This window comes from Brachionichthys hirsutus, unplaced genomic scaffold (assembly GCF_040956055.1).
Source record: "Brachionichthys hirsutus isolate HB-005 unplaced genomic scaffold, CSIRO-AGI_Bhir_v1 contig_1443, whole genome shotgun sequence".
Lineage (NCBI taxonomy): Eukaryota > Metazoa > Chordata > Actinopteri > Lophiiformes > Brachionichthyidae > Brachionichthys > Brachionichthys hirsutus.
This window is the reverse complement of record NW_027180460.1, coordinates 1-25165: the sequence shown is the minus strand read 5'-3', so window position 1 is coordinate 25165 and position 25165 is coordinate 1. Positions and strand designations below refer to the sequence as shown.

The following is a 25165-nucleotide window of genomic DNA, read 5'->3' as shown; positions in this document are numbered from 1 at the left end:
ACCCCCCGGTCTGGGGGGACACACAAAATTACAGGCTATAATGGAGAAAAAAAAAAACATGTTTGCATTCAGTTGTATGTATTTTAACATTTATCTATATTTGAAACAAAATACCAAAACTAGATGGAAATTCTTTCTCGGAAATTCTTTACTGAACTGCAGTGCACATTTGTCAAAACACTTTGAATTTTGTTACAAGTATGTTTGTGCATAGACGAGTAAAATTAACTTGAGAAAACACAGATATCAAGAATGACAAACAGCTTCTAGTGAAACGCGTGTACACCAATATTCATTCAAGATTCCAGTCAAACGGAGTGGCATCGACACATCTGACATTCATAGTAAAACTGTTCACACACAGTGAAGCTCAAACAATAAAAAATAAAATAAAGAGCTGCACCCATCAGGGGTGTCAAGTGGACGTGGCAGACTCGACCTTGGTCAAATGGAAATTCAAACACCCCAGTAACAACCTAACTTTCTAAAATAAAAGGAAAACAGAAACATTTGGGCTTAAAAGGCGTGTTTTTAAGGCAGGACGCCGACGCGTCACCCCGAGTTGGTCTGAAATCGCAGCAATATTTTGAGTGGAAACGTTATTTTGTTTTCGGGAAACATAAGGAATCAGTTTACATTCCAACAACTATCTGCTACAATTCTAATTCTTTGCTCATTTGATTATAAAATTATAATCAAGACTTGTTTTATATCTAAAGTTAAAGTGACCAAAAAAAAAAAAAACCCTACTAGACTACAGCCAGTCTCATCTGCCAGCCATCACTTCTCTCAACTCATTCTCTCAGGCACATCAGGCTCCCGGGTGTAAGGCACGTCTCATCTCTCGCATCATTTCACACGCACATTCGCGCCAGCTCTCGCTCATCGTCTCGCGCCCATCTCACTCTCTCTTTCGCCGAGGAGGCGGTTTGAATCGTGTTCTCTGGGATCTTCGGCTGCAGCGATGACTGGTGAGCTTCAGCTGATTATCCAGTCGAGAGTTGCACGTTTAAATCCCAGCACAGAGTCATCTCAGCCGGGGGTCGAGCCAGCCAGGGCCTCGTGCATCTTGGTGCGGGCCAGAGCGTGCCGCCGCACGATCTGCTTGATGTGTTCGTCCTCTTCGCGCTGCAGAATGCGGAGGAAGTTCTTAAGCTCCGGCATGGAGAACGCGTCCCACTGTAAGGAAAGAAAAAAGCTTTGCATTCATAGATGTGCATGATTTGGTGCTCCCATTCTCTTCTTTGCGTTCCACGTACATTGACTTCTCCGGTTTCATTCTCCTTCAAAACAAAGCTGAGGACTTTCTCGTTGGGCCCGGCACGCAGACGCAGAGGGATCGGACGCTCAGCATCGGACAGCTTGCGAATGTAAACTGAAAGGAGGCAGGAAGTTTGAATGTACAGACTATCAAACGCTGCTGGAGCTAAAGGTCGAAAAAGGAAGTGATACCTTGATCCTCACGCTCACTGCGCTCAAACAGAGCGAACTTTCCCGGATTGTCCACCACGGTAAACTTCTTCAACAAAGCCTCAATGACCTCGCGAGCGGAAGTGCGTGAGCTAATGTGCAGGTGCTTGGATGCATCTTTGGGCATGTAGAAAGAGGTGCGGCGCTTCACCCCAGCAGTCTTCCTGCCCCCAGCATCCCGCCCTCCCTTCTTTGGCGGCGGGACAGACACAGGCCGTGCCAACTTGAACTGAACCTTTATGAAGCCGGTGTAGGAACCATCCTTGTTCTGTTGAGGAAAATACAATGTTAGACAAGATAAAAACACTCTTCCATTAAAATACATCGATGCAGAAACGATTTCTACTCGCCATATTCATGAACAGATTGCTGTTGATCTGAGCATTGTATTCCTTTATCTTCTGCTGAATGTCTGCAGCGCTCAACTCCTGCTTCCCCCATTCAGGTCGTTCATCCTGGAAGACAGTGCAGTTACACCGTTTAGCCAGCAGGTGCCAGTGAACACTTAAAAACTACAACTGAACACCAACTTCAAACAATTCAGAGAGGATAGGAATACGGGCTTGAGATTATGTATTATATATACGTACATATTTCAAATGTGCTACTGCTGTATGAATATCCTGTGTGTACTAAACTATGAAGGAACTGCCAATGAGTTCATTCATTTTAACAAATCTCTGAGGTGTGTAATAAATTCAGCGTTTCTCTCCCAAAGACATGGATTGCTCCAACGTCCTTTAGAAGACTACAACAGACACCTTGCTAAAGGTTTTGCTAATTTTCCATGACACGCCGCCGCGTCCGACAGCAAGGACCAGTTGCACCAGACTCCCAGCGTCCTGACGCCGTAGCAGAGGCGGGAGACGATGTCAGCCCGACCCGATCCAGTTGGACTGCCCCGATCGTTTGGTGAGGGAGGGGTAAACAGAGGGAAGAGGGGGGGGGGGGGCAACGTGCAGCTGTTAGCGTAGACTGCATCGCATTCCTCACTTTGGTAATCGTGTAAAAATAGCTTCTCCCTCCGTGACGCTGCTGTAAGCGGGAGAGAGAACGCCCCCCCCCCCCCCCCCCCTTGTTTCACAGGCGCATCCTGTGAAGTCAGCAGCCTCATCGACCGCATCGCTCCCAGTCGTGTTTAAGTCATGCGCAGACGGCCTCTGGGGTCTGAATGACATTTGCCCAATTGTGGCTTCTTTCCTGTTTCCACTGATCAGTTGTATTTCCTGCGATAGAACGAGGAAGCTCCGAGGCAGCACAATCTATTCTGGAATACAATTCAAGAATCTCTATATTTACATGAATCTGCGCAGATACTTTATTTGATTGTGTAAACAAGCATTTTATATACAAATATGCAAAGTCTATCCTGCATACAACTGTACAATGAAAAGTGAGAGAAGCAAAAGTCGCAAGCATCGGGGGTCTGGAGCTAAACAGATCAATAAGTGGCAATACTTGGACAGACCACAGGCTTCCATTGAAACCAAACAAGAACCATGAAAGGCCTCTGAGGGGGGGGGGGGGGTCCGATTTATTTCATAATAGAGCCGATCCCTGCGTGGGTGTGGGTGACGCGGATGTTTGTGTTCGTGGGAGTCCCGGCCGGAAACCTGAGAAGCTGGTTTGCGTCACCAAACATGACATTCGGGTTGGGATGAGTTCGGCTGCGGGTCAGACCCACGTTTAAATGTCCGTCCACCGAAAACTAGAGGGAACAACGGCGGCTTAGCTTTAAACAAGCACCGGAGCGGAGCGCCATAAGCGTGGCCCGGAAGAACCCCCAAATGAAACACCTTTAAACAGCATTAAAATGGCACAGATATATTAGGAAGAGAAAATAAACTGCGCGAGTACCTCCTGTTTGACTTACACTGACATGTATTAAAGCCCGACTTCAAAGGCTCACCTGTTTCGCGTTAGCATTAGCGTTAGCGTTAGCTTTCCGGGTTCTGGGGAAGAACGATGTCCTGGCGGTGAAGTACTGCTCCAGCCCGGAGTCCGAGTCCTCCTCGCTGCAGTAGCCGCTGCTCGCGGAGCTGCCCCACGTCTTCTCGAAGGACGGGCTTTTGTCCGCGCTGCTAGTTTCGCTCGACATGACGGACGAGCCTTAAAACTTAGTTAAAATAAATAAATAAAAACCCGCGACTGAAGGTGCTGAAGTCAATTAGCGGGCTAAAATAGCACTACGAGCGGGAATATTCACGAGTTCCGACGCTTAAATAATCTCTAAGGCGAACAAATACTTCTGTAGCGCGCTGATAAAGGAGTTTAATCAACAATAAGATACTCTCCCAAGAAGTTCACGGAGCAGCCACGTTTCCAGTGCGTCAACAACCAAGCCTGTGTGGAACAGGATGTGGCCCGGCCCGGCCGCCCCGCCCCTCGTTTCCGCCCCGCCCCTCGCTTCCGCTTCCGCCCCCGCCCCATTCCGTTGAGTTTGGAAAATACACAGAACCACCGCGGCTCGTCGCGATTGGACGAGGCGGGCGAATAGCATAGATCTCGTCCCTCCCCCCCCCCCCCTCATCCCAGCTAACCTCGCGCGACGTCCCGAGTCACGTGACGACGGAACTGACTGACCGTCCGCCTCCCTCACGCAGAGAACATGAGGTTCATTATTCCTCGAATCACGAGGAAGATGTTAAACGAATCGACATCACAGGACGTCATTAAATGTTCCAGCAACTGAAGTTACATTTGTGTTTTGAATCTAGTTCGTTTGAGAGAAGGTTCTGGGTTCGATTGCCACTAAAAAAGGGGCTTTCTGTGGGGAGCTGGCGTGTTAGAATAGTGAGCATGAATGGCTGTCTTTTTACGTTACGGGTTATTTGTTTTACTTTTTTGTTGTTGCTATCGCGCCATCGGAGTAAGATCCTTTTACTTTGAGACTCGCGTCATTATTCTTGGTATAAATGTTTATATTCATGTTACTGTAAACAAGCGGCTCTCAGCGGTGTTAAATAAAGATATAAGCTGACATAAAGCTGTGGTGAAAGTCGTCGTGAATCTCAGGCGCGGCGATACGGAGTCTCCTTTTTCCATTTCATCATCTCCAAGTATCCCAACCACACCCTACCCTTGAAAAAGATCCACGCGATAACACGAAGAATGTCACAAGGTCACATGCGTCAAACTGGTGAAGACGTTACTAAATAGCTCCCAGATTTGTCCTCGCAACCTGAGTTTGGTGAATGAGGTTGGAGGCTGCGGCACCCAAACAGAACATATTGATCATGTCTTTGTTGTTCTGCACGGCTTGTTTATATCTGTGGGCCTGTTTGTAACTGGCTAACAAGGCCTAAGCCTGAGCGCCAGTAAAACACGGCAGTAGCGCACGAGCTTTTACATTCCAGTCATCTTCGATAAGAAGAAAGTGTTTGACAGAAGGAGTAACAAACCCTGCTGCCTTGAACAACTACTACTGGCCTTTCAACTTGATTCTCCTCATAAAAGAACATAAAAGCATCTTAGATGTATAGATGCCAGATCATTCATTCATTCATTTGAGGATCACCTTCGGGATTCTCCCGGAAGAGCTAGAGGAGTTGTCTGGGGAGAGGGAAGTCTGGGAAATCCCTGCTCAGACGGTTGCCTCCGCGACCCGGCCCCGGATGAGCAGTTAAAGACAGACGGATGGATGGAAGGACGGAAGATCACCCCTGATCAATGCCATGACTGATTGGTATACAGTGTATATCAAAATGTTTTTATTCCCCTAAACTAAAAAAAAGATGGGGCTAAAAAGTAAATCACGTCGTATGCTTCTCATTGTTGTACCTTGTTTCTGACATAGATGAACCTGTATGCCAACGTTTCACTATTGAACAACCTTTTATTGCAGTTCTGAGGTCCAGTGAAGCAGGATTGCTTCCTGAAACATCCTCTCAGTTCTTTTAAATGTTCCATGCATGATGGCTTTAGGCACATTGAATTAATGCAGGCAGTGTCAGGTTGCCTTTAATTATACAAATCTGTGCGGGGATTGGATTTTAGTGAAGGCTGTACACTTAGTGGCGTGGAAAGTGGTTCCTATTTTTCAGCCGTGAAACAAATCATTTGATTTTAGGAGAATTCTGGTGAAATCACAACCTGCAGCAGGCAGTGCAACGAGACCTCTGTGAGCTACCGTACATAATCTCTGCCTTGTTATAACATATGGTAATAAAAAAAAAGCAAGTAGTGACTTCTCACACATTTGACTGTGACGATGAACAAAAGGTCCTTACCACATTGGTGTCCGTTTCTATGGCGTACTCAATGGCGCAGGTGAGGTCGCCGACAGAGCCTCGGTCCCAGCTGCAGTCCAACTGGATCAGCGAGCGACACCGGTAGTGGCACGTGAATCTGCAATCTGCAGGTCGCAGAGTTCAGACAAGCACATTGTAAATGTATAAACACGCCACAAAACCTTATCTGTGATGAACGTGCATTATTGCAGAGCGAGATTGTACATCGATGAGGAGGTAGAAGCACGGCGTGAAGTCTATGCGGTCTATTTCTATGCAGATTTCACGTTGCACTCCTGTAAAAAGCGGAGAAAACTAGCCTGTGACTCGAGAACATGTCCAAACCAAAATGCGCCGGAAACAAATGCACACGTATTTGACGTCATTCCGTCCAATACGCTGCTAAAAGACAACGGGACGGACATTTACGACTTCTTTGGATTTCTACGAGCTAACAGGCGGCGCGCAGCTTTTCTCACATTTCTGAACAGGCAGATGCTGAGGCAATCGCACGTACACGCCAGCAGCCTATATGCAAGTCAACTCACTGGCACAGCGCAGGCTCTGCTTGTACAGTCCCCAGATGAAGTCCCCACAAAGGTCACACCATGTCGGCTGGGCGTGGCTGCAGGGCTGGAAGTTGTGTCCCTCCCCGTTCTCCTCAGTGGGCTGGGGGTCGTGGGCGCTGCTCTGGACTCGGATGATGCCCACCCGGCTCAGTAGATCGGACACCTTCCCAGGGCTGATCCTCAGGGCGTTTGCTCTTTCCAGGCGTGGCGGTGAGCAGGGCGAAGACGTGCCCGTCAGCTCTATCTGGTCTTTGGCGGACCTCAAGTCACGGAGCTCGATAAACTCCTCCCAAGACATTGTTCCTCTCAGGGCCTGGCTCCCTCCTTTATCACTGACCACCAAAATAAAACACACACAGTAGCACCCTGTTACCTCCCAGAAAACTTCTGGATCACTTTAAAAAAAAAGAAATCTATTATGGAGTATTTTTGCAAAGTAGCCCGAACAGAAGGACGTTGCAATCGAAGTTTAAAGGCGACGAGACTGTGCACTATAAAGGGGGGGGGGCAGAGGTGGCTGATGTAATGGGGAATGGGTCGTGGTGTTATTATGGGATGTGAAGGAGAGTTTGCTGTTGAGGATGACACTCATAACCTGAACCTGAGGGGAAGCGGTAATGGAAGAGTTATCAATTGATATGGTGACAAGTCTGTCCAATAGGATGGTGTCAAAGGTCGCCGGGTCTCCATCCAACAGGGACCAGTGAGTTCACTAGTAGTCCGATGGCCTCCGCGGTCGCCGGGTCTCCATCCAACAGGGACCCTTTGGGGATGCGGTGGGATCATCATATAGATCCGTATAGCCAACAAATTACAGAATGCCACGATGTAAATATGGAGCCAGAACTCTGAGGAATGTTTCCGACCCCTTGTTGAAAGTAGGCCACAAAGAGAGAACGCAGCTCTGAGGCCAGTTCACCCAGTTCAGTGTTCCAGTGACGTTTCGGTGCAGAACACGAGGGTTTACGCAAACCACGCCATGCGTCCATCCCTCCCAAGTCCTGCAAAATGTTCCTTTTTGCTGTGAAGCGTTTGTGTTTGTGACACAAACGCGCCGTTATATTTCAGCGGGGCTCGGGATAAAGGTCTCCATACCAGAATAAGTGTGGAGGTAAGTGCGGTCCCGGAGACACAAGAGCGGCTTTAACATCTCACGCAACGAGAAGTTAATCAAATGAAGCCGTCGGATGGTGAATGTTTTACAAGCGTCGCAGAACAGACACGAACAGAACGGGTCTGAAGCGACTCACCGAAGCGGGAGAAGAAAGCAGCCCGCGGCGGCGCTGCATTTGTCCGAGCGCGTCTTCCATCCGAGGAGAACTTTCCGCAGCGTTCACACCCGCTCCGAATCACTGCGGCGTCTCTGGGAATAATCCTCCATCCTCACGGCTCGGTTCGACTGGGTCATGAGTGTAACGGAGCTCCACGCACGACACGCACCATCTTCTGATCCTCCTCACCCAGAGGGAGCAGCAGAGCAGATCAGCGAGCGGGGAGCGCAGCTGAGTGGGCGTGCAAAGTCCCCCCCCCGGACCGAAGCGACCTGGATCTGGCATTAATTTAGCACAACTGCACGAACACGAGCAAACACACATGCAAAATGGTGCTCTGTCTATCTGTCTGTCTATCTATCTATCTGTGTATCTATCTATCTATCTATCTATCTATCTGTCTGTCTGTCCATCTATCTCTCTGTCTGTATGTCTGTCTGTCTGTCTATCTATCTATCTCTCTATCTGTCTGTCTATCTATCTATCTATCTATCTCTCTATCTGTCTATCTATCTATCTATCTATCTATCTCTCTATCTGTCTGTCTATCTATTGTTACGGGGAGCACAAAGGGACAAGCACAATGACGAAGGGTTACCAGCATTTATTACAAAATGACAGATGGAAAGTCACTCTTCACCTTATCCCGTATTGCCTGCCAGTCCCCAGTCCACCCCGAATAGCACCGCACTACAAGGCGGAAGAAACCCGCAACGTCAACACTCCAACTCACTGCAAACTTAAAAGCAACACACCACAAACCCATGCACTAATAAAACCACACGTAAAAATAGGATCGGGTATGGTGGGTATTGGAGTGCTAACGGGATACAAGGGAGGGAAGTGACAAAACAAAAGAAAAGAATGAAACAAAAGAATAAACAAACAAAAATAAAAATAGGTAAGAGAGTTAGTCCGCTCGTACAAGCTTACACAATAAACAAAACACAGATGTACGACACTGAGCGGACTAACTCAAAACAAAACTCGAACTAAACTTAATACAAAAAGACAGCAGGCAGCGGCGACATGAACACTGAAACAACCAAAACAAATACAACATCATTATTTGTTAAAACACATTTAATAAGATATGCCTAAAACTTTAAAAGACCGCATACCTGAGGCGTCGTTCTCCCACGCCCAGTCATTCAACCCTTACGAATCCGAGCTCAAATCACTCCGGTCTTCAACAGACCCTATCAAATAAAACACACTTAAAACCTAAAACATGATATATAAAATCAACATATTAAAATATTCACCGAAGTAAAACACATTTAAAACCTAAAACATGATATATAAAATCAACATATTAAAATATTCACCGGCTTAGCTCATCAAATGCTTCGACCATGCATGTGGGCCCAGCAAACAATCTGGTCACCCGACAGGAAATTGGCATCACCTTGGCCAATAGCCGCTCCCTTTTTAAGGAGAAGCGCCCCAGGAGAGGGCGACACCCTGTGGTGGCCTCCAGCACCTTCACCCTGTGGTGTCCCCTGCTACACTATCTATCTATCTCTCTATCTGTCTGTCTATCTATCTATCTCTCTATCTGTCTGTCTATCTAGCTATCTATCTCTCTATCTGTCTGTCTATCTATCTATCTATCTATCTCTCTATCTGTCTGTCTATCTATCTATCTATCTCTCTATCTGTCTGTCTATCTATCTATCTATCTATCTATCTATCTGTCTGTCTATCTATCTATCTGTCTGTATGTCTATCTGTCTGTCTATCTATCTGTCTGTCTGTCTGTCTATTTATCTGTCTTAAGCATCTTCTCCATCGTGAGAATGATTTGGTCCTTATCTTTAATTTATTTTAGTGACAACCTGATTATCATTTTGCTTCATGTGTTACTAATATTCTCTGAAGTGTTCTAAATACTGGTGAAACCACACTGTTTCGACTTTATCATCAGTTTTATTTCAAGAAAAACGTATTTTATTTTATTACTGAAAATTCAACTTATTTCAAAATTATTAACACATTAAGATGGTTTCGTACAGCATGGATGAGGAGAGAATTAATTATTTTAATCATTTTCAATCATTTGTTTTTTTCATTAATTCTGTAAAAAGATATTCATCCCTATTTGCTGCTTTGCCACAAAGTGGCCGGAGTTTCATCATCCAGTCTTTAAAGGTGTCCTCTAGCTGTGCTGGGCCTCCTGGGTGGTCTCTTTGGCTCCGCCCATCAGCATGCAGAGGGTCTCGTGTCTCGGCCAGTGCTTCACCTGACATTCTCTGAGAAGAACAACACGATAAAGACAAGACATCACACATTTAGTGAGGGAAAACACGTAAGCTCCTTAGACATCCTGGGATTTCCATTGCGATCTAGAATGACCAGAACGTCTGTGTTTAGCATTAAAGAGCAAATCAACAGATAAATGTCAGACAATCAGTGTTACCTGTTACAGTACCACGCTTCCTGACAACGAGAACATCTCTTGGAAGCTTCTTTGCCGCAGGATCCACACTTTGGCTTTCCAGATAGTAACATATCCATCACACTTATGTTGTATGTCTGACCCAGACTGGAGAGAGAGAAAAATAACCAAGACTTAGCTCGCCACCGCAGAACAGATGGATGGAGTTGATTTATCTGTACATTCAGCGCCGACACGCTTGTAATACTGAACGGTTATTCTGATAGTATTACCATCGTGCCTGCATCTTCAAGTCACTTTCGGAAAGGTTGAACACCCCTTTGATTTGATGCTTTGCTATTGCTTTCCACTTGCCAGAGTTCTCGCTCACAATCTGGTTCCGTATTTCTGGGATCTATACATCAATAAAAGACTGATGGTAAATGCACAGGGGCGTAGTTCGGTGTAGATATGTGTGTGTGTGCGTGAACATGTACTTGTTCCAAAACCAGCTCTTTTTTTGGTGGGGCGGGGCGTGTGATGGCAAGGTGAGCCAGGAACCGGTGCAGCTCCAGCAGGAACGGCAGCTGATCGATCACCACCTCTGTCAGGAAGCCCCGCAGCTGCAGCGTGTGAACAACGGAACATCAAGAACGACGACGTCAACAGAATATTCTGCAACATGCCGAGGAGCGTGCACCCTGAGATCACAGGAGGATGCGCGAGGCCCTCTGCACAAATGGCCGAGGCAACAGGAAGCGGGTGAGAAAGTGCGTAACAGGCGGAAACGTCTCGAGCAAAGCAACGTGTGAAAACTGAATCTGTGTCAAAACAATCCGGCGCGCTCTCGCCTCGTCACATCGAGTTTACAGAGAACCGCCAGGCAGACGCAGTGAGTCAACAGCTCTCCCATAGTACACCTTCAGAAGCTGGCTCTTGTTGAAACTGTTGAAGTTGTATTTCCTGTGGCAGTCCTCTTTAATCAGCAGATTGTGGAGCGCGATCCAGACCTGACCGTCCAGTTTTTGTATCTTAAAGCGGTCCTCGTCGGGGATCTTCCGCCAGCTCCCATTGATGTACTTTTCTACGGAGCCTTCAGTCGGAGACAGAGCGACAAGTGAAAAACGGGTTCGTTTTTAGAAAAAGGGCAAAAGAAAAAAGAAAAAAGATGCACCAATGGTGCGATGTGTACCTTCTTTAGAGCGACTCCAAGGGCAGCAGGTAATCAGCTGAACCAGGATGCTGGGCATGTTATGGGTGCACAGCAAACGATTGATGGCGCTGATGCTGAAACATTTTTTGAAGCACTTGTTAAAACCGTCTCATGTTCTGTCCTATAAACTCGTCTGCCATATACCTCTCAGTGTGACCGGTGATGTAGCACAGGACCGACACCGCCTTCAGGGAGATTTGAAACTCCAGTGCGACACGCATGGTCTGCAACTCCTTCAGCGAGACAGAAGAATGATGCGATTGATTAATCTCGGAGCGAGAGAGAGAGAGAGAGAGAGAGAGCATTCTACTGAGGTGCCTGTACCTCTATGGAGGAAACTGCTTTTTCTGCCATGTCGTTGCGTGGGTCACACGCTGCCACGCCTGCTGTGGATGCTTTGCTGGCCAGCAGCGTGAGTTTGCGGTGGCAGTACTCCACCAAGTCGAGAACAGAGTCATCGGCCGCCTCGTGTGATTCCTGAATATACACGCAAAAACGCTCTCAGAGTTATTACACAAACCTCACGCCGTAAGAATGTTACCGGACAGACCGCCCCGAAGCGACAGCGTTAGTAAGAAAACGAATAGGAAGTTTATTTAGTTTCTTGATATCGTAGGAGTTTGTTTACTTATCGATCAGACTTTATGACACATGGCTAGCTGGTTAGCATTCTAACCACAATAGATACTGCTGCAACACAATACACGGACATTTAGGACAAAACAGCGACGCCGTTGCTTTAATGCCTGTTTGTTTGCTTGTTTGTTTAAGTTTGAATGTTTTAAACAACATTTCTGGTCATATCTTATCAATTGCACATTTCATGCATGCAGAATAGGCTACAGATGACTAAACTTCTTCTTTTTCTTTCGGCTCGTCCCACCAGGGTGCGCCACAGCAACACTTCACCCGGTCCTCTACAGATGAATGAATGAATGAATGAATATATTTATTAGATAGAATGTTAGCATTTCAAAAAAGCCCTTGCGGTCTTGTTTCCGTTGGAAGTCCTTCGTACATAAATCATCCACAATTAACAATACAAATTTAACAATACAAATACAAATAAAACCAATATTCAATGACTCAATTGATGCAACGTAACATTAGAAAAACAAAAATAAGATGATTTTACACCGCCGATGCAATCTAACAATTAATCTAAAATAAATTACACCACTGATGCAAAATGACAACGAATGACAATGGATTACATAAATTACAATAAATTACTAAGGCAATTAATATGTGCAACGTAGGTGGACAAAAAAAGGGGGGGGGGGGAATAAGGGGGGGGGAATAGAACATCAGAGAGTATGAGTAAAGACACTGACCTTGTGAAACATCACTGTTTCGAGGAGGTTTATGATCGTACCTTCATGGTGGAGCTAAGAGGCAGACATTGAAGAGTGCATTAGATCAATTGCCTGCATTACAAGCCGATCACCTTTACGCCGTGTTTCACACTCACCACCATGTAAAGTTGAAACGTGTGCGTGGGATTAAAGTCCTGCAGCCGGCATAAGATGGGGAAAACGTTATCCTTCCACACCTCAATGAGGATCATTTCATGGACCAGAACGTGTATCTGGAGAGGGAGGAGTTTCTGTTTTTGTTTCTGCAGGACAGCCCACTGGCATTTCAGGATTATTAGAGGAGAGGTATAGCAGTTACCTTCGTATGTGATACCAGGAGATCCTTGACAAATTCATCATCAGCAGAAGCACTCAATATGGCCTGCATGTTCAGCTTCTCGATGCTCTCGTGCTGTTTGAGCCACCTGTCCCCCGCGCAAACAGAAAACCCACGAAACAACCTCAGCAAATCAGATCGACGCTTAACGGAGAGCAGCGCCACAACTTTGATCCGAGTCTAACATCACAATTAACTTAGATTAGAAAGACTTCCAACTCTATTTGTCATTTTATAAAAAACCTTTGTAAAGAGTCCAACATTAATATAATGATAAAATATGGCAGATATTATTCTCGTTCTGTGAGTACAGCACGCTTACTTCTGGTACTTCATGTATATTTTACAGTAATACCTTTGTACTACTACTTAATTCAAAATGTCTGAACACGTATTTCTCCACTGATAAAGTAAAGTAGCAAAAACAGCGTTGCACAATGTGTTTACTTTTCCATGTTTGTGTTTTACGTGACTATTACCAAGTACTCGACTTCATCAGTACTTACTCAGCACACTCTGAATAACTAGTTTAATAAACTTACTGCTAACCCTAACGTAAAGTAGAGTTAGTTAGAGAGGTAACCGGTAAGTCTTACCTAGTGGCCAATACCGATACCGATTATTAGTAGTCAAGGAAGCGGATAACCGGTATTCATTTCCAGTAAAAGTTAAAAAAATATGCCGTCCAAATTTAGAATAATATGAACTCCAACGTTTAAATGCATGTTTATTAAATAGCTTTTTTCTTTTAATCTTAGACAATAATCAACAAATCTTTGTTTGAAAATTGTAACAAAGTGCAGGGAGCTCAGCAGCATCTCTTAAAAAGTTAAAATAAAGTTATAAAGTAAATAAAACAAAGTTAGAAGATTGTTTCATTCTTTTTTTTACAGAAATGAGTCACAATTCTATCGGCCGTCGGATCAATAGAGAGGGCCGATGCCGATGCGCGTCAGAATGCCGAATATCGGCCGGTTTAATCCGCCCCGCCGGTTCCCGGTCGGCCCCTCGTCTTACCTCGCAGAGCCCACTTCCTTCAGAGAGAACGTTTCCAGACTTTGAACAAACGTTTCGGCCTCGACAGGAAGAATTACCCGAATGTCCATTATCTCACAGAGACCCAAGAAAAGAGTTTATTCTAAATAAAAACCACTTTCAATTGCTCTTCAGCTCTGCCTGAAGTTAGCTTTCTGCAGTCTGCCCTGTGGTTGCCCTGGTTACCGTAAACCGAGCGCACTCTTAAGTGCAGTTACCTCCTGGCACCACAGAGGGCATGTTCAAATAAAAAAAAAAACATCACAGTCGAGCATGAAAATAGACGAGGGAGAAGATATCCTGGACAGAGTTCTCTGCGTTGACTAACATCTCCGTGTTGACTCCATGTTTACGCCGGAATTTAAAATCCTTCTTACTTTTAAAGACATTAACAGCCAGGCCCCGCCATTGGCCTTTCCGCCGGGGCAACGCCCACTGAGCCCCGCCCTCTCCATCCATTTCCCCTGGTTTACCTGTAAAGTGCTTTGAGGTAACTTTTTATTATGATCTGGTGCTTTACAAATACAAATGAACTAAATTTACAAAGACTATTAATGCACGAAGAGCATCACTTAATCATGTCACATTTCGTTTTCAGCCTGGATACGGGAGGGAAAACCAATGCTGAGGTTTAAACCAGATAAAGGTTATGGAATATGACCAGGAACCAAGTTATAAAGTCTTCCAGGAATCCAGTAAACCCTAATCAGGCAGGCAATGCATTGATACGCTTGCTCCAGGGTTCAGATCAGGTCAGAAATCTTTTTGTGAGACACAAGAACCGGTTGTTCCAAAAATCATGGCAAGAAAATCAATTGCATTAGAAAGAGTCTCCATCTCCATTTTAGTTAAATATCTGGAATGCCACAGCAGCTTTTCAGAACTGAAGAAGCAGAGGTGGAATGTCTTTTGTCACCATCTGATTATGGAGGAATAAAAGTGTCTTTTTCAGCAGCAAAGTACGTCTGGATGCCGGATTTTGAACTGCATTACATTTGAACTGCTTTAATTTAACCACAGATGTTCTCTGAACTTGGAGATAAAGGAACTATGCTAACTATGAACTATTTAAAATACCAACGGTAGCCAAATAGTTGGGGTGATCAGAAAGAAGAGGGCAAAGACTCTAGTTTAGTCATAAACAATATATTGGCAGTAAAATACAAACATGTACCGGTAGTCTATTTCCACAAATAATATTAAGACTTAAGGTTTGGCCCGAGTTGTATGTGCAGACACGAAACGTTGAAAACTGTTGTTGTAAAGCTCCGTGATGTTTCATGACTCATCCACATGGAAATGTGAATCAGCACAGAAAACAACTCAATTCTGAAGTAGATTGGATGAAACTGAGAGGAGGCAGTTTGCTTAGGGGCTAAATGAAGCCACCATGACTGCTGTGCTGAAGTTTACCCTTTCTTGCCCTCCTTCTTGTATTTAAAACAAATAACAAAATACTACTTTTCACTCATAGTCGTCTGACTGAAGGCATCTGTGGACGAGGCGACTCGGCCTCTCGGTCTGATCGCTGTTTGAAGCCGGATCACTTCCAGCACACCACGATGTTGGGATCATTTTCCAAACGCTCGTCCAGCTCCTGGTAACAGATCCCTGTGAGATCACGACAGCGTAAGTAGGTTTCCTGCCATTGAGCATCAGCTATGATCCACAAATAGAGATCGAGTGCCTGTTTTGCAGCAGATCTCGTCATAACTGTGGCAGCCGGTGTAGAGCCGAGGAGGCCTGCTCTTCTCATCACGCATAACCTTCACTGGATATTTCTGCAGCCGTCGGATAAGACACTTCATCAGTCCAAATTGGATCAGACGTCTGAAAGCACACAAATAAATAGAACTCTGAAGGGAGTTTCCGAGAGTCAGAAATACTTTATACGGAGTTGATAAAGTTCGGACCGCTCGTCAACCCTTTGAAGCTGCTGCGAGTAGCGGGAACAAAGGTCTCGGACTGTGGTTCCTGGACTCAGCCCACAGTACAGCTGGAACACGTCTCTCAGACCGGCACGCTTCTGACCTGAAAAAGCACGACAATACAGCGATAAAAGAAAACGAAAAATAACGCTTGAATTCAACGGCTGTAACTGATTTACCCTGCTTGGTGACGTAGTTCAGACACTCCTCCTGAAGGGCCTTGTCATCGATTAGACTCTGGACTTTAGGGGTGGTGCAGTAGACATTAGAGTACTGTAGGGGAGGTAAAACAAAACACAGCGTTGAACAGTTTGACTGTGAAACAAAAAGGACAAATATTACTAAAGAAACGCAGCGACATTTTTAAATATAGTCAGCTTGGAACAAACATAAAATACTTGGGATTCCTGCCATAGGTGCATTTCATAGAAAAAAAAGTTATTTAAAGCGGTCTCTGAGGGGGGGGGGGGGGGAGTTACATTTTCAAGGTATTGAAATGTCCTATGAAAGACGGAAAAGGCCCGAAGTCAAAAGATCCAGCGGTAACTTCGTTCGCATTATATTTGGACTGGAAATTAAATCGGCCCAAACATTTATTCAAAAGTAGCACCATTCCATCACGGAAGCACGCGAGAATAAATCAGTGCTTAAGTACCTGAAAAATGGACACCAAGGTCACAGCACCATAGTACCTGGAAAGAAAACAAGAGTTTCAGTATAAACGGCCAGTTTGGTTTAGTTCAGGGGAAAACTAAAAAACAGCAACTACACAGTAGAGAACACAAACTCTGCTTTATGTCAGGGCAAATGTTAAAAACAGCTAAAGTGTTAAAATAGCTGCTTTGTGTGTGTGTATATATATATATACAAATAAAATGAACTTATGTTAAGAGGGTGTGGATCTGAAAAACAGAGGAGGGGGTGGTTTGATTTGCATCAGCAGCTGTTGCTGCAATGCGAGTTTTCTGCTGAAATACTCACAGGAGGTTTTGCACAGCGATACGAACAAGATTCAGCTCGACGTCTGCTTCTGCAGAGATCTTCTGGATGTGCCTAAATCCATCGATATAAGGCAGGATCTGCAGAAAACAAGACAGCAGAGTATTATCGGTTTGTTCCGTGACCTTGGACCTGATAAGAAGACTGCTCTGTGCCAGAAGCCAGTAAATCTTTATTAAAACAATGAAATGCCTCGTCTCTATTCATAAAACCCTGAGACATCAGCCACCTGTTGAGTGGTGAGGTCCCACTGAGATTTGTTAAAATACTCTTTGCACTGGGTAAAGACCGGGACGTCATATTCCTGCACTATCGGGGGGTCCTTTCGCAGTCGAATCAGCTTTAGATGGATGGTATTAGATTCATCTGAAACAAACAGAGCAGAGAAAGAGGATAATTCATTCATTCATCAGGGCTGCCACAGACACAACAAAAAATAACATTATATAGCCCACAATTTGAGGTTGAATTCCATCTTTATCATCGACAATAACAATAGATTGTTATTGAAAGAGAATAACCAAACTGATACATTTGCAATAATAATAATGACATTTTATTAACGGGTTTCTAACATACATTTATACTCAAACATACTTTCCATCTAATTTTAACTTTAAAAATCTGATAATACTGTACATGCAATAAAATAAGATAACAGCAGCGTACCAATTGGTAAAGTGCAGGCTCCGGTGTTATTGAGCTCGTCCAACAGGGTTGACATTATGGGTAACAGTTTGTGCTTGCTCTCCTCGTTGGATATAAAGCCACTCTCCAGCTGCAACACAGCAAAAAAGACTGAACGGTTAAAACTACTACTACTAGTACTAGTACTCACTACTACTAGTACTAACTGCAACAACGGAATGTACAGAAATTTAAACAGAAGCCTTCTTTCCAGAAAATAATTCTTAACTTTTCGTCTCAAGGAAATTCAATAAATAATACTTGTCAAAAGCGTTCTGGATTAGAAACATCTCATTTTTAGAATCTAACATCGTCCTAACAAGATTTAAAATGACGTTGGTTCCACCTTTGCAGCTTTAACAGCGCCAACTCTTCTAGGAATGCTTTTCAGGAGGATTAGGAGTGTGTTTGTGGGAATTTTAAACCATTCTTCCAGAAGGGAATTTGTCGGGTCAGGCACGGATGTTGGATGAGAAGGCTCACAGTCTCCGCTCTGACTCATCCCCAAAGCTGTTCTATCGGGTAGAGGTCAGGACTCCAAACCCGTTCATCCATGTTTTTACGGATCTTACTTTCTGCACTGGTGCGCAGTCACGTTGGAACAGGAAGGGGCCGTCTCCAAAAATGTTCCCACAAAGTTGGGGACATGAAATTGTCCAAAATGTCTCGGCATGCTGAAGCATTAAGAGTTCCTTTCACTGGAACTAAGGAGCTGAACCCAACTCCTGAAAAACAACCCCACAATAATGGAGCATTATTCATTACCTCCAGAGTCGTGAGGTACCCCGACAACTTCTTGACAAGCGGCTCAAGGGCACACGTGTTGGTTTGGGCATCACAAACAAGGCCGAGGTTAAACAGGAGGGCGTTACGGCTGTACTTTTTATGCTCAATGCACACAGGACATCCAATCAACTTCTTCCCCATAGCAGTGCTAAAAAAAAACAAAAAAAAGGCACAACAATCAGAGTACAGTCTGATACTAAAAAAAAAGAACAAGAAAATTCCCTTTTTAAATAAATCATCACATCAAAGAGAAAAAGAAAATCACAATAAAAAGTGGCAGACCACCAGTTTTCAAGGTTAAAGGTTACTTTACTTGGATTACTTACATGGTTATTAATTTATTTTGCAGCTCCGGCTTGGTGATGATATAAACTTGGACCGTGTCAAAGAGTTCTCGTGAAATATATTCTTCTGGAACCTGCAGCGAGAGAACAGGAGGTGCAGAATGCATATTGATCACTGGCAGCTCGGTGGAAGCCAGCACTGTCTGTGTTGTTGCGCGTTCTCTAAGGATATGACGTCACATTGTTGAAAGTCAGTTCATGCAGCATCTGAAAGAAAGCAACCTTTCAAATATTTAATAGGACTAATGTCAGTGCCTGCATGCACAGGATAACACGGACCTCATTGAACCGACTTTAATGCAATGAAAGATGAGAAGAATAAAAACGTTTAATATTAATAGTGCTAATAAATGTCCTCCCTTGTTGAAATATTTTACTATTATGCTAATAGTGGACGCTGCACTTACCTGGTATGTTATCTTCGGACCCAGGGTGGGGTGAAACTCACTGAAGAATATGCACTCGATCCTACTGTTCATGTCCATCGAAACATGGAACCGAACGCAACAACTTGAATTGGACAGCGTCGGTTCAAGATGGCGGCGTCGTTCGGCCTCTACTCAAGCTAGCAGCTAGCTTCTCGCTTTATCGATGAAATGCAAGCTTCCGGCCTCTCGTCAAACACACTTAGCGGGACTAGCGTCGCTAAAAAAAAAGTCCGAATAAAGAAATTGTCACTGTGCTTTGTAAATAAGATGATGTCAATAGTACAGAGAATGTTAAGCGTCTCTTCTTTAGCCCACGCCTTCATAGCAATAACAACAACAACAACAACAACACTGGTGACTTCAGCAGCTGCTCGGAAATCTCCTAATCAATGAAGGACGAGTGATCAGTACACTGACAGGGAAGGATGCTGTTGTTTTTTAAACAGTAAATACTAGAAAAAGGGTTCCTAAGCTTTTACTCCACATCTTGACGCATTTCCAGATACGTTATATAATTTTAAACACATATTTCATTATGTTTGAGGTTAATGCATTACGAAGTAGCGAACTACGAGCTGTTTTGAAATGTAAATCAATACAATTCTATTGTTACGGATTATTTCAGGTATTTCATCGAAAAGGAGAAACACAATTTGCGTTTTCAGCGATAAACACCGCGTCGCATGGAGTTTCAGGTTACCTCGTAAGAAAGCTCGTTTATTCTACAGGATTTAAATGCCACACGATTCACCAGCGTCACTGCTGCGCATCTATGGCGCATGTAGATATGCGTCACTATCTATGGCGCATGTAGATAGCGTCAGAGATGGGGCGCTGTGCGCCATGCGAAGGAAATCTAGCGCGTATAAATGGACGATGCAGCGATGCAACTTGAAACGTGCGGGTTAACAGCTGAGACACCGTGAGGACGTTGTGAATCATTTTAATCATTAATCAATAAATCAGGTGTTTCCAATTGGTCATGTGGAAACGATCTCTAAACGCGGGCTTGATGCGGTGTCGCACAAAGGTAAACATTTAACCTTCATGCTTGGGGAACATAGAAACCCTCAAATTGTGGAGCGGCTGTAAATGAATGGATCGATGGATTTCTTTTGCTTCTTTTAACATTGTGAAATAAGCTTTTTATTCTTTTATTGTTTTAACCATTTAGATTTTAAACTAAATGGCATTTATCATGCAACTTAATGGAAGCGTGGAGGCTGAGCTACAAACAAAACGAATGACTTAAAGTAGGGCGTGGGAAGGGGATCCATGAATTGTATTTTTTTATTTATTAAATGTTGTTATTATTATTATTTTTTTTACCTTAACCGGGCCCTTTGTGTAATCGGAATTTATTTTAAATCCGAAATATCTCCCAAAATCATGTCGTGGATTTTGAAAATCTTTAGTGTAGCAGTGGATCTTGAGCTAAAGTAAAGTTGACTAAATGTATATCTAAATGAAAATAGAGTTAGAACTATGGAAAATGATATTTATGTCAGCAAAAAACAATGATTCCCTTTATCGATTTGCTGCCGTTTTTAAATGCTCTGTTTCGTAGGGGATTCGGGGCTCCTATCCAGTCCGTAGATGCAGCGCCCCAGCCTTACCGCTAAGCAGGATCACAGCGAGTCGGGCAGTGCACATATGGAAGGGGCACTTTATGGAAAGAGGTGTGACGGAACCCGACAGCTCTAGCCACCACATCATTGCTCATCTACTCGGGGCGAAAACCGTGAGTTCTAATCTGCTGATTGTGTTCATCTGAATTAATGCCGCTATCGTGCTTACTAGCATCCTGTCCTGTTCCCGTGCTCCATATCTCTGTCCAGATTGAAAGTGTCGAGCCGGGGAAGTTAACAGAATTTCTCAGCCGAGAACAAACCGAGCAGATGTGGAAGCTCTGCACCAGGCGCCTCTCCAGGTGGGAGGTTTTGACATCGCCATATGTTTCTGGATATGCATCCTGATGTTTTTGCTTCAGAGTACTTCATAGGTGAGGGTTGTTTTGTGCAGAATGCCTGTGCAGTATGTGATTGAGGAGTGGGACTTCAGAGATTTGACGCTGAAGATGAGACCTCCTGTGTTCATACCGAGACCCGCTACCGAGGTGGAACGCACCGCCCACGCAGAGCTGCTCGTACACACTCGAGTTCAGTGATCCGCGCTGAGCACGGCGGCGTTTCCTCTGTGTCGTTGCAGGAGTTGGTTGAGCTTGTGCTCACTGATCTGGATAGGAAGCCCAGCCCTGGACCGGATGCTGATGCCCAACATGCATTCCTGGAAGTGGGCTGCGGCTCTGGTGCCATTTCTCTGAGTTTGCTGAAGAGTCGGCCTCAGGTAAGATGTTTGCCTCTGACTTCTTGCAGCATCTCACGGCCCCCCCCGATGACGTGTCCTGATGTGTTTGGTGATCCTCACATTTGGTCACGCGACGCCATGATGGTTGGAATCATAACATAGTGAAATAAAATTTCTCTGGTGATGGCCTGGGGTTTCATTTAACACCAAATACTTCTAAAAGAAGTGATTAGCCTGCAGCTGCATCTTGGTGTCTGTTTATAATTAGCCACTGTTAGCATGCTAGCACACTGAAATAAGACGACGAAAAACTGAAACTAAGAGTATTAATGCGATGCTGTCTCGTTTATTCTAAGCCTTATCTTTCTGGGTTGGAACCTGATCCCTGCATCAGCCAACAACTTGGTTTAGCCTTCATGTCTGTTGTGCCAGTAAGCGCTTGTCTTTCTGACAATACACGCACAAACGGTTCCGCCTTTTAACAATTTCTCTTCAGACAGGAAAGTGTGTCCAAATGTTTGACGTGTACAAAAAAAAATACTGAATAAATTGATCAATAGTTTGAGAGGAAATATTATCAAGGCTGTCGCTACTTCAAAGAGGGGTTTAAGTTTTCAGTGTTTTTTTTTTTACCCTTTCTTTTTCGGATACTTTTTATGATCCTGATCAGATTAATAAGCCTCACTGTGGATTGATAACTGTCGGCGATGCGGCAGCCATATGACGAAATGATCAATCCCTTGATGGCTTGTTCTTCACTTAGGCAGATGCAGCAACAGAGAATTAAAGGCCGTTTTCCCTGATGTTGTATCCGGACAGTGTTTAAGGCCTGTGTTTGTCTTTCACCAGCTTAAAGCTGTTGCTCTGGATCAAAGCCTGGATGCGGTGAATTTAACAAGAGAGAATGCGTTAAGGTGAGCTCATACTATTGTTGCAGATTGCAAGTGTACTTTTTAGTTTACTTCCAATCAGTCTTTTTTTACTTGTGGCAGTGATCGCCTGAAGACCTTTTTTTCTCTGCAGGTTGGGGCTCCAGGACAGATTGCAGGTTTATCATGCAGATGTTCTGAAAGGCAAGTGAGAGTCATGCGTTGCACTGTGCACTGATGAATGAAAGAAGACACTAATTAAAAACGTTAATTTGTGTTTTGTCAGATCCAGAAATTGTGTTGGACATCTGTGGCCCTGTCTCAACGTTGGTCAGTAACCCTCCATACCTGTTCTCAGGGGATCTGAGCTCACTGGAACCGGAAATCTACAGGTTCGAGTCGCCATTTCTGAGCAGCGTAAGACACTGAGTGTTTACGATGGACCCTCACCGTCATGCACTAAGAACGTGTGTAATTGTTAGCAATTAATGTCTTTTTATTTAGCAACATATAATTGTCATTATTCACAGATGATATCTGAACCCAAGGCAATACATGAGCAGCATCAATATTTAATCTACTATTTGTTAAAAACCCTAAACTTAATGCATTTACTTAAATTACTTCACTAAGTCCAATATAAAGACGTGATGTTAGGGTACCGTAACAACAAGGTCATGCAGGAGTGATGAGCTATCAATCTAAATGACGTTCTGACTGACCGTTCAGAAGTCAACTCATGTTCCAAAGTGCAAAACTGAATGGAAAAAGCAGCGACTTCACAGCGACTGCTATGACAGCAGCGGACCACTAGATGTCACCGGTGGGGGGTCTTTGTTTGATGCTTTGAAGCTTTAATGCTTTTTCCGGGCACAATCAGGACGGAGCCCCAAAAGCTTCACAAGGCTTCATCCTTATTTTTTATTTTTTTATTAAATCATGGACACCATATCCTCAAGACTAAAGAAGAGGGACCGTCGGTGTCGGTGTCATTGGTGACACCTGGCTTAGGTGTCGCAGGTATAGAAAGCCCATGCCCACTAGCACTCTCTCTCTCTCCCTCTCCCTCTCCCTCTCCCTCCCTGCAGACTCGCCGTCATCAGAAACCTCCATAACATGAGGGTCATTCTTTGTTCTCTTCTCAAGTAACACGGGTCAGAGTGCAGATAATGGCTGGTTTTGGCTTTCCCACCTGAGGAGTTCTGCAGGACGTGGGTCAGCTTACTGTCTCTGCAGTCTGTGTATCCGTTCTGGCTTTCAGAAGCCAGCGTCTGATAGGATGGCGTGGATTTTATTTTATTTTATTTAACCAGGTAACATAACATTGAAAATTAATTATCTTTAGTAATAACGACCTGGACCCAAATAAATAGAGCCCCCCCCCCCCACCCCCCCCTCCCACTACGTGACTGTCAAATTCAATAATCTGAGACGAATTTTGAAGCAATGCAATGTTAACGGAAAAAAATTCAAAGTGATCCAGGAACTCTTGCGGAGCGTAACCAAATTTAATCGACTCTTCCTGGTAAGATTCCCAACACTTCCTGAGCGTTTCATCAAGATCCAGCCTTAACCTTTTGAGTTATCTCGCTAACAAACAGACAAACAAACCCAACGCCGGTGAAAACATTACCTCCACGGCGGAGGGGGTCGCAGCAATTGGTAAATATGCTTTTCAAACGTGTTGAAAATTTTAAAAGATATAATTTTCAAAATCTAAATTAGCTTTTTGAACATTTGTGCTACTTTAATTACATATTTTACTGAATCATTGCAAACGGGTTTTCTTATTTTATTTTACCGTGTTCCAAGTTTGTTGGATACTGTTTTGTAAATCTTCATTTAATTAGGATCCAGAGGAGTCAGAAAACAGTTTTGTTGAAATATTAAAATCACCCACAAACATTTGTTTTGGATTAAACGTGATGTGAAAGAATTCAGATTCGGTATATGCTCACGGCACCAAGCCGTTTGGAAGACTGGTTCCTAATCTAGACGTGACGGGGAGTGACGGGGAATCCTAGAAGGGATTCCAGGAAGGACATTACTGCTTAGCTCGAGACCACTTTGTGAAACTGTTGTAACCAGTAACAGAATGTTCAAAAATCACTGCGTTCTCTTTCTATTTATTTCACACAGCACCACAACTTATTTAGATTTTTTTTGTTGTTATTTTTAAATATATTTTAGTATAATTGCAAATTTAAAATACTCTTTTTCTTTTAAATTAAATATTTCTGTTACAAATTGTGTATATATTGAAAGAAGTGTCAAGTGAAATGAGACTTTATAATTAAATTTAAAGTCAGCTTTAGGCTTTGTTCATGATGCGGTGTGTTTAAAATTTGACCCGCTAATCATTTTACAAAAGCACATTTCTACGTTCTAAATTCAAATGGAAGAAAATGTAAATCAAGCCTTTGTAATGGTATAGAATGAATCTTTGTTTTGCATCGGTGCATGCAGCGTTATTCATGCTCCTGTGTTGGGATCAAACTGAAGTCCTGAATCTGCCGGTAGGTTCGAGGACCATGCGGCTCTAGATGGAGGTGAAGATGGGCTGACGGTGATTCAACGGATTTTAGCTCTGGCTCCGCAGATCCTATCCAATCATGGGTAAGAACCCGTGCTGCTCCACGCACACGCACGCACACACACACACGTGCACATTCCTGGATTTAATTAATAACTGCATCGTCAGCTTTTCATAGGAACAGCGAGTTCTGGAAAACCCCGTGTTTAATAAGTTACGCTTTTTAAACGACTACGGTTGGAGAGCTGAGCCACGTCTCTCGTGTCGAGGTGACTCCTGCTGATGAAACGGTTTTGGTGAATTTTGTTTTTTGCCCCCCCTCCCCCCCCTTTTGTTACGGACAGACGCGTTTACTTGGAAGTCGACCACAGACACCCCTCGCTCATTCGCCGATGGGTGGAGTTGAATGTTGAAGAGCTGCAGCATGT

General features: G+C 44.1%; 4 protein-coding genes across 4 annotated transcripts; 1 reads left to right on the top strand and 3 right to left on the bottom strand.

Annotated features, from left to right (window-relative positions):
- Window positions 1–130: 130 nt before the first annotated feature.
- On the bottom strand, window positions 131–6566 carry LOC137915053 (ras association domain-containing protein 1-like). Its single transcript, XM_068758537.1, has 6 exons — window positions 6248–6566; window positions 5700–5824; window positions 1821–1925; window positions 1453–1738; window positions 1260–1375; window positions 131–1179 (listed from the first exon to the last, which is right to left on the bottom strand). Exons 1-6 carry the CDS (start codon window positions 6564–6566, stop codon window positions 1033–1035), a joined length of 1098 nt encoding a protein of 365 aa, XP_068614638.1. The 3' UTR covers window positions 131–1032.
- A 3131-nt stretch (window positions 6567–9697) lies between these two features.
- Window positions 9698–14018, bottom strand: LOC137915060 (zinc finger MYND domain-containing protein 10-like). The gene is made up of 12 exons (XM_068758544.1): window positions 13839–14018; window positions 12804–12909; window positions 12601–12717; window positions 12464–12517; window positions 11454–11606; window positions 11274–11362; window positions 11109–11203; window positions 10837–11009; window positions 10414–10539; window positions 10210–10331; window positions 9959–10084; window positions 9698–9791 (listed from the first exon to the last, which is right to left on the bottom strand). The coding sequence occupies exons 1-12, from the start codon at window positions 13925–13927 to the stop codon at window positions 9698–9700; spliced, it is 1344 nt and encodes a 447-aa protein (XP_068614645.1). The 5' UTR covers window positions 13928–14018.
- A 976-nt stretch (window positions 14019–14994) lies between these two features.
- LOC137915052 (GATOR1 complex protein NPRL2-like) lies at window positions 14995–19330 on the bottom strand. The gene is made up of 11 exons (XM_068758535.1): window positions 19008–19330; window positions 18583–18674; window positions 18236–18404; window positions 17453–17561; window positions 17013–17149; window positions 16766–16863; window positions 16440–16476; window positions 15964–16057; window positions 15770–15887; window positions 15544–15686; window positions 14995–15467 (listed from the first exon to the last, which is right to left on the bottom strand). The coding sequence occupies exons 1-11, from the start codon at window positions 19083–19085 to the stop codon at window positions 15400–15402; spliced, it is 1143 nt and encodes a 380-aa protein (XP_068614636.1). The 5' UTR covers window positions 19086–19330; the 3' UTR covers window positions 14995–15399.
- Window positions 19331–19889: 559 nt separating this feature from the next.
- Window positions 19890–25159, top strand: LOC137915054 (MTRF1L release factor glutamine methyltransferase-like; the record flags this gene model as incomplete). Its single annotated transcript, XM_068758538.1, has 10 exons — window positions 19890–20058; window positions 20596–20769; window positions 20867–20958; window positions 21051–21144; window positions 21237–21374; window positions 22185–22249; window positions 22359–22408; window positions 22491–22596; window positions 24725–24820; window positions 25082–25159. Coding segments are annotated over exons 1-10 (941 nt in total), but the record flags the coding sequence as incomplete, so codon positions are not given.
- Window positions 25160–25165: the final 6 nt, after the last annotated feature.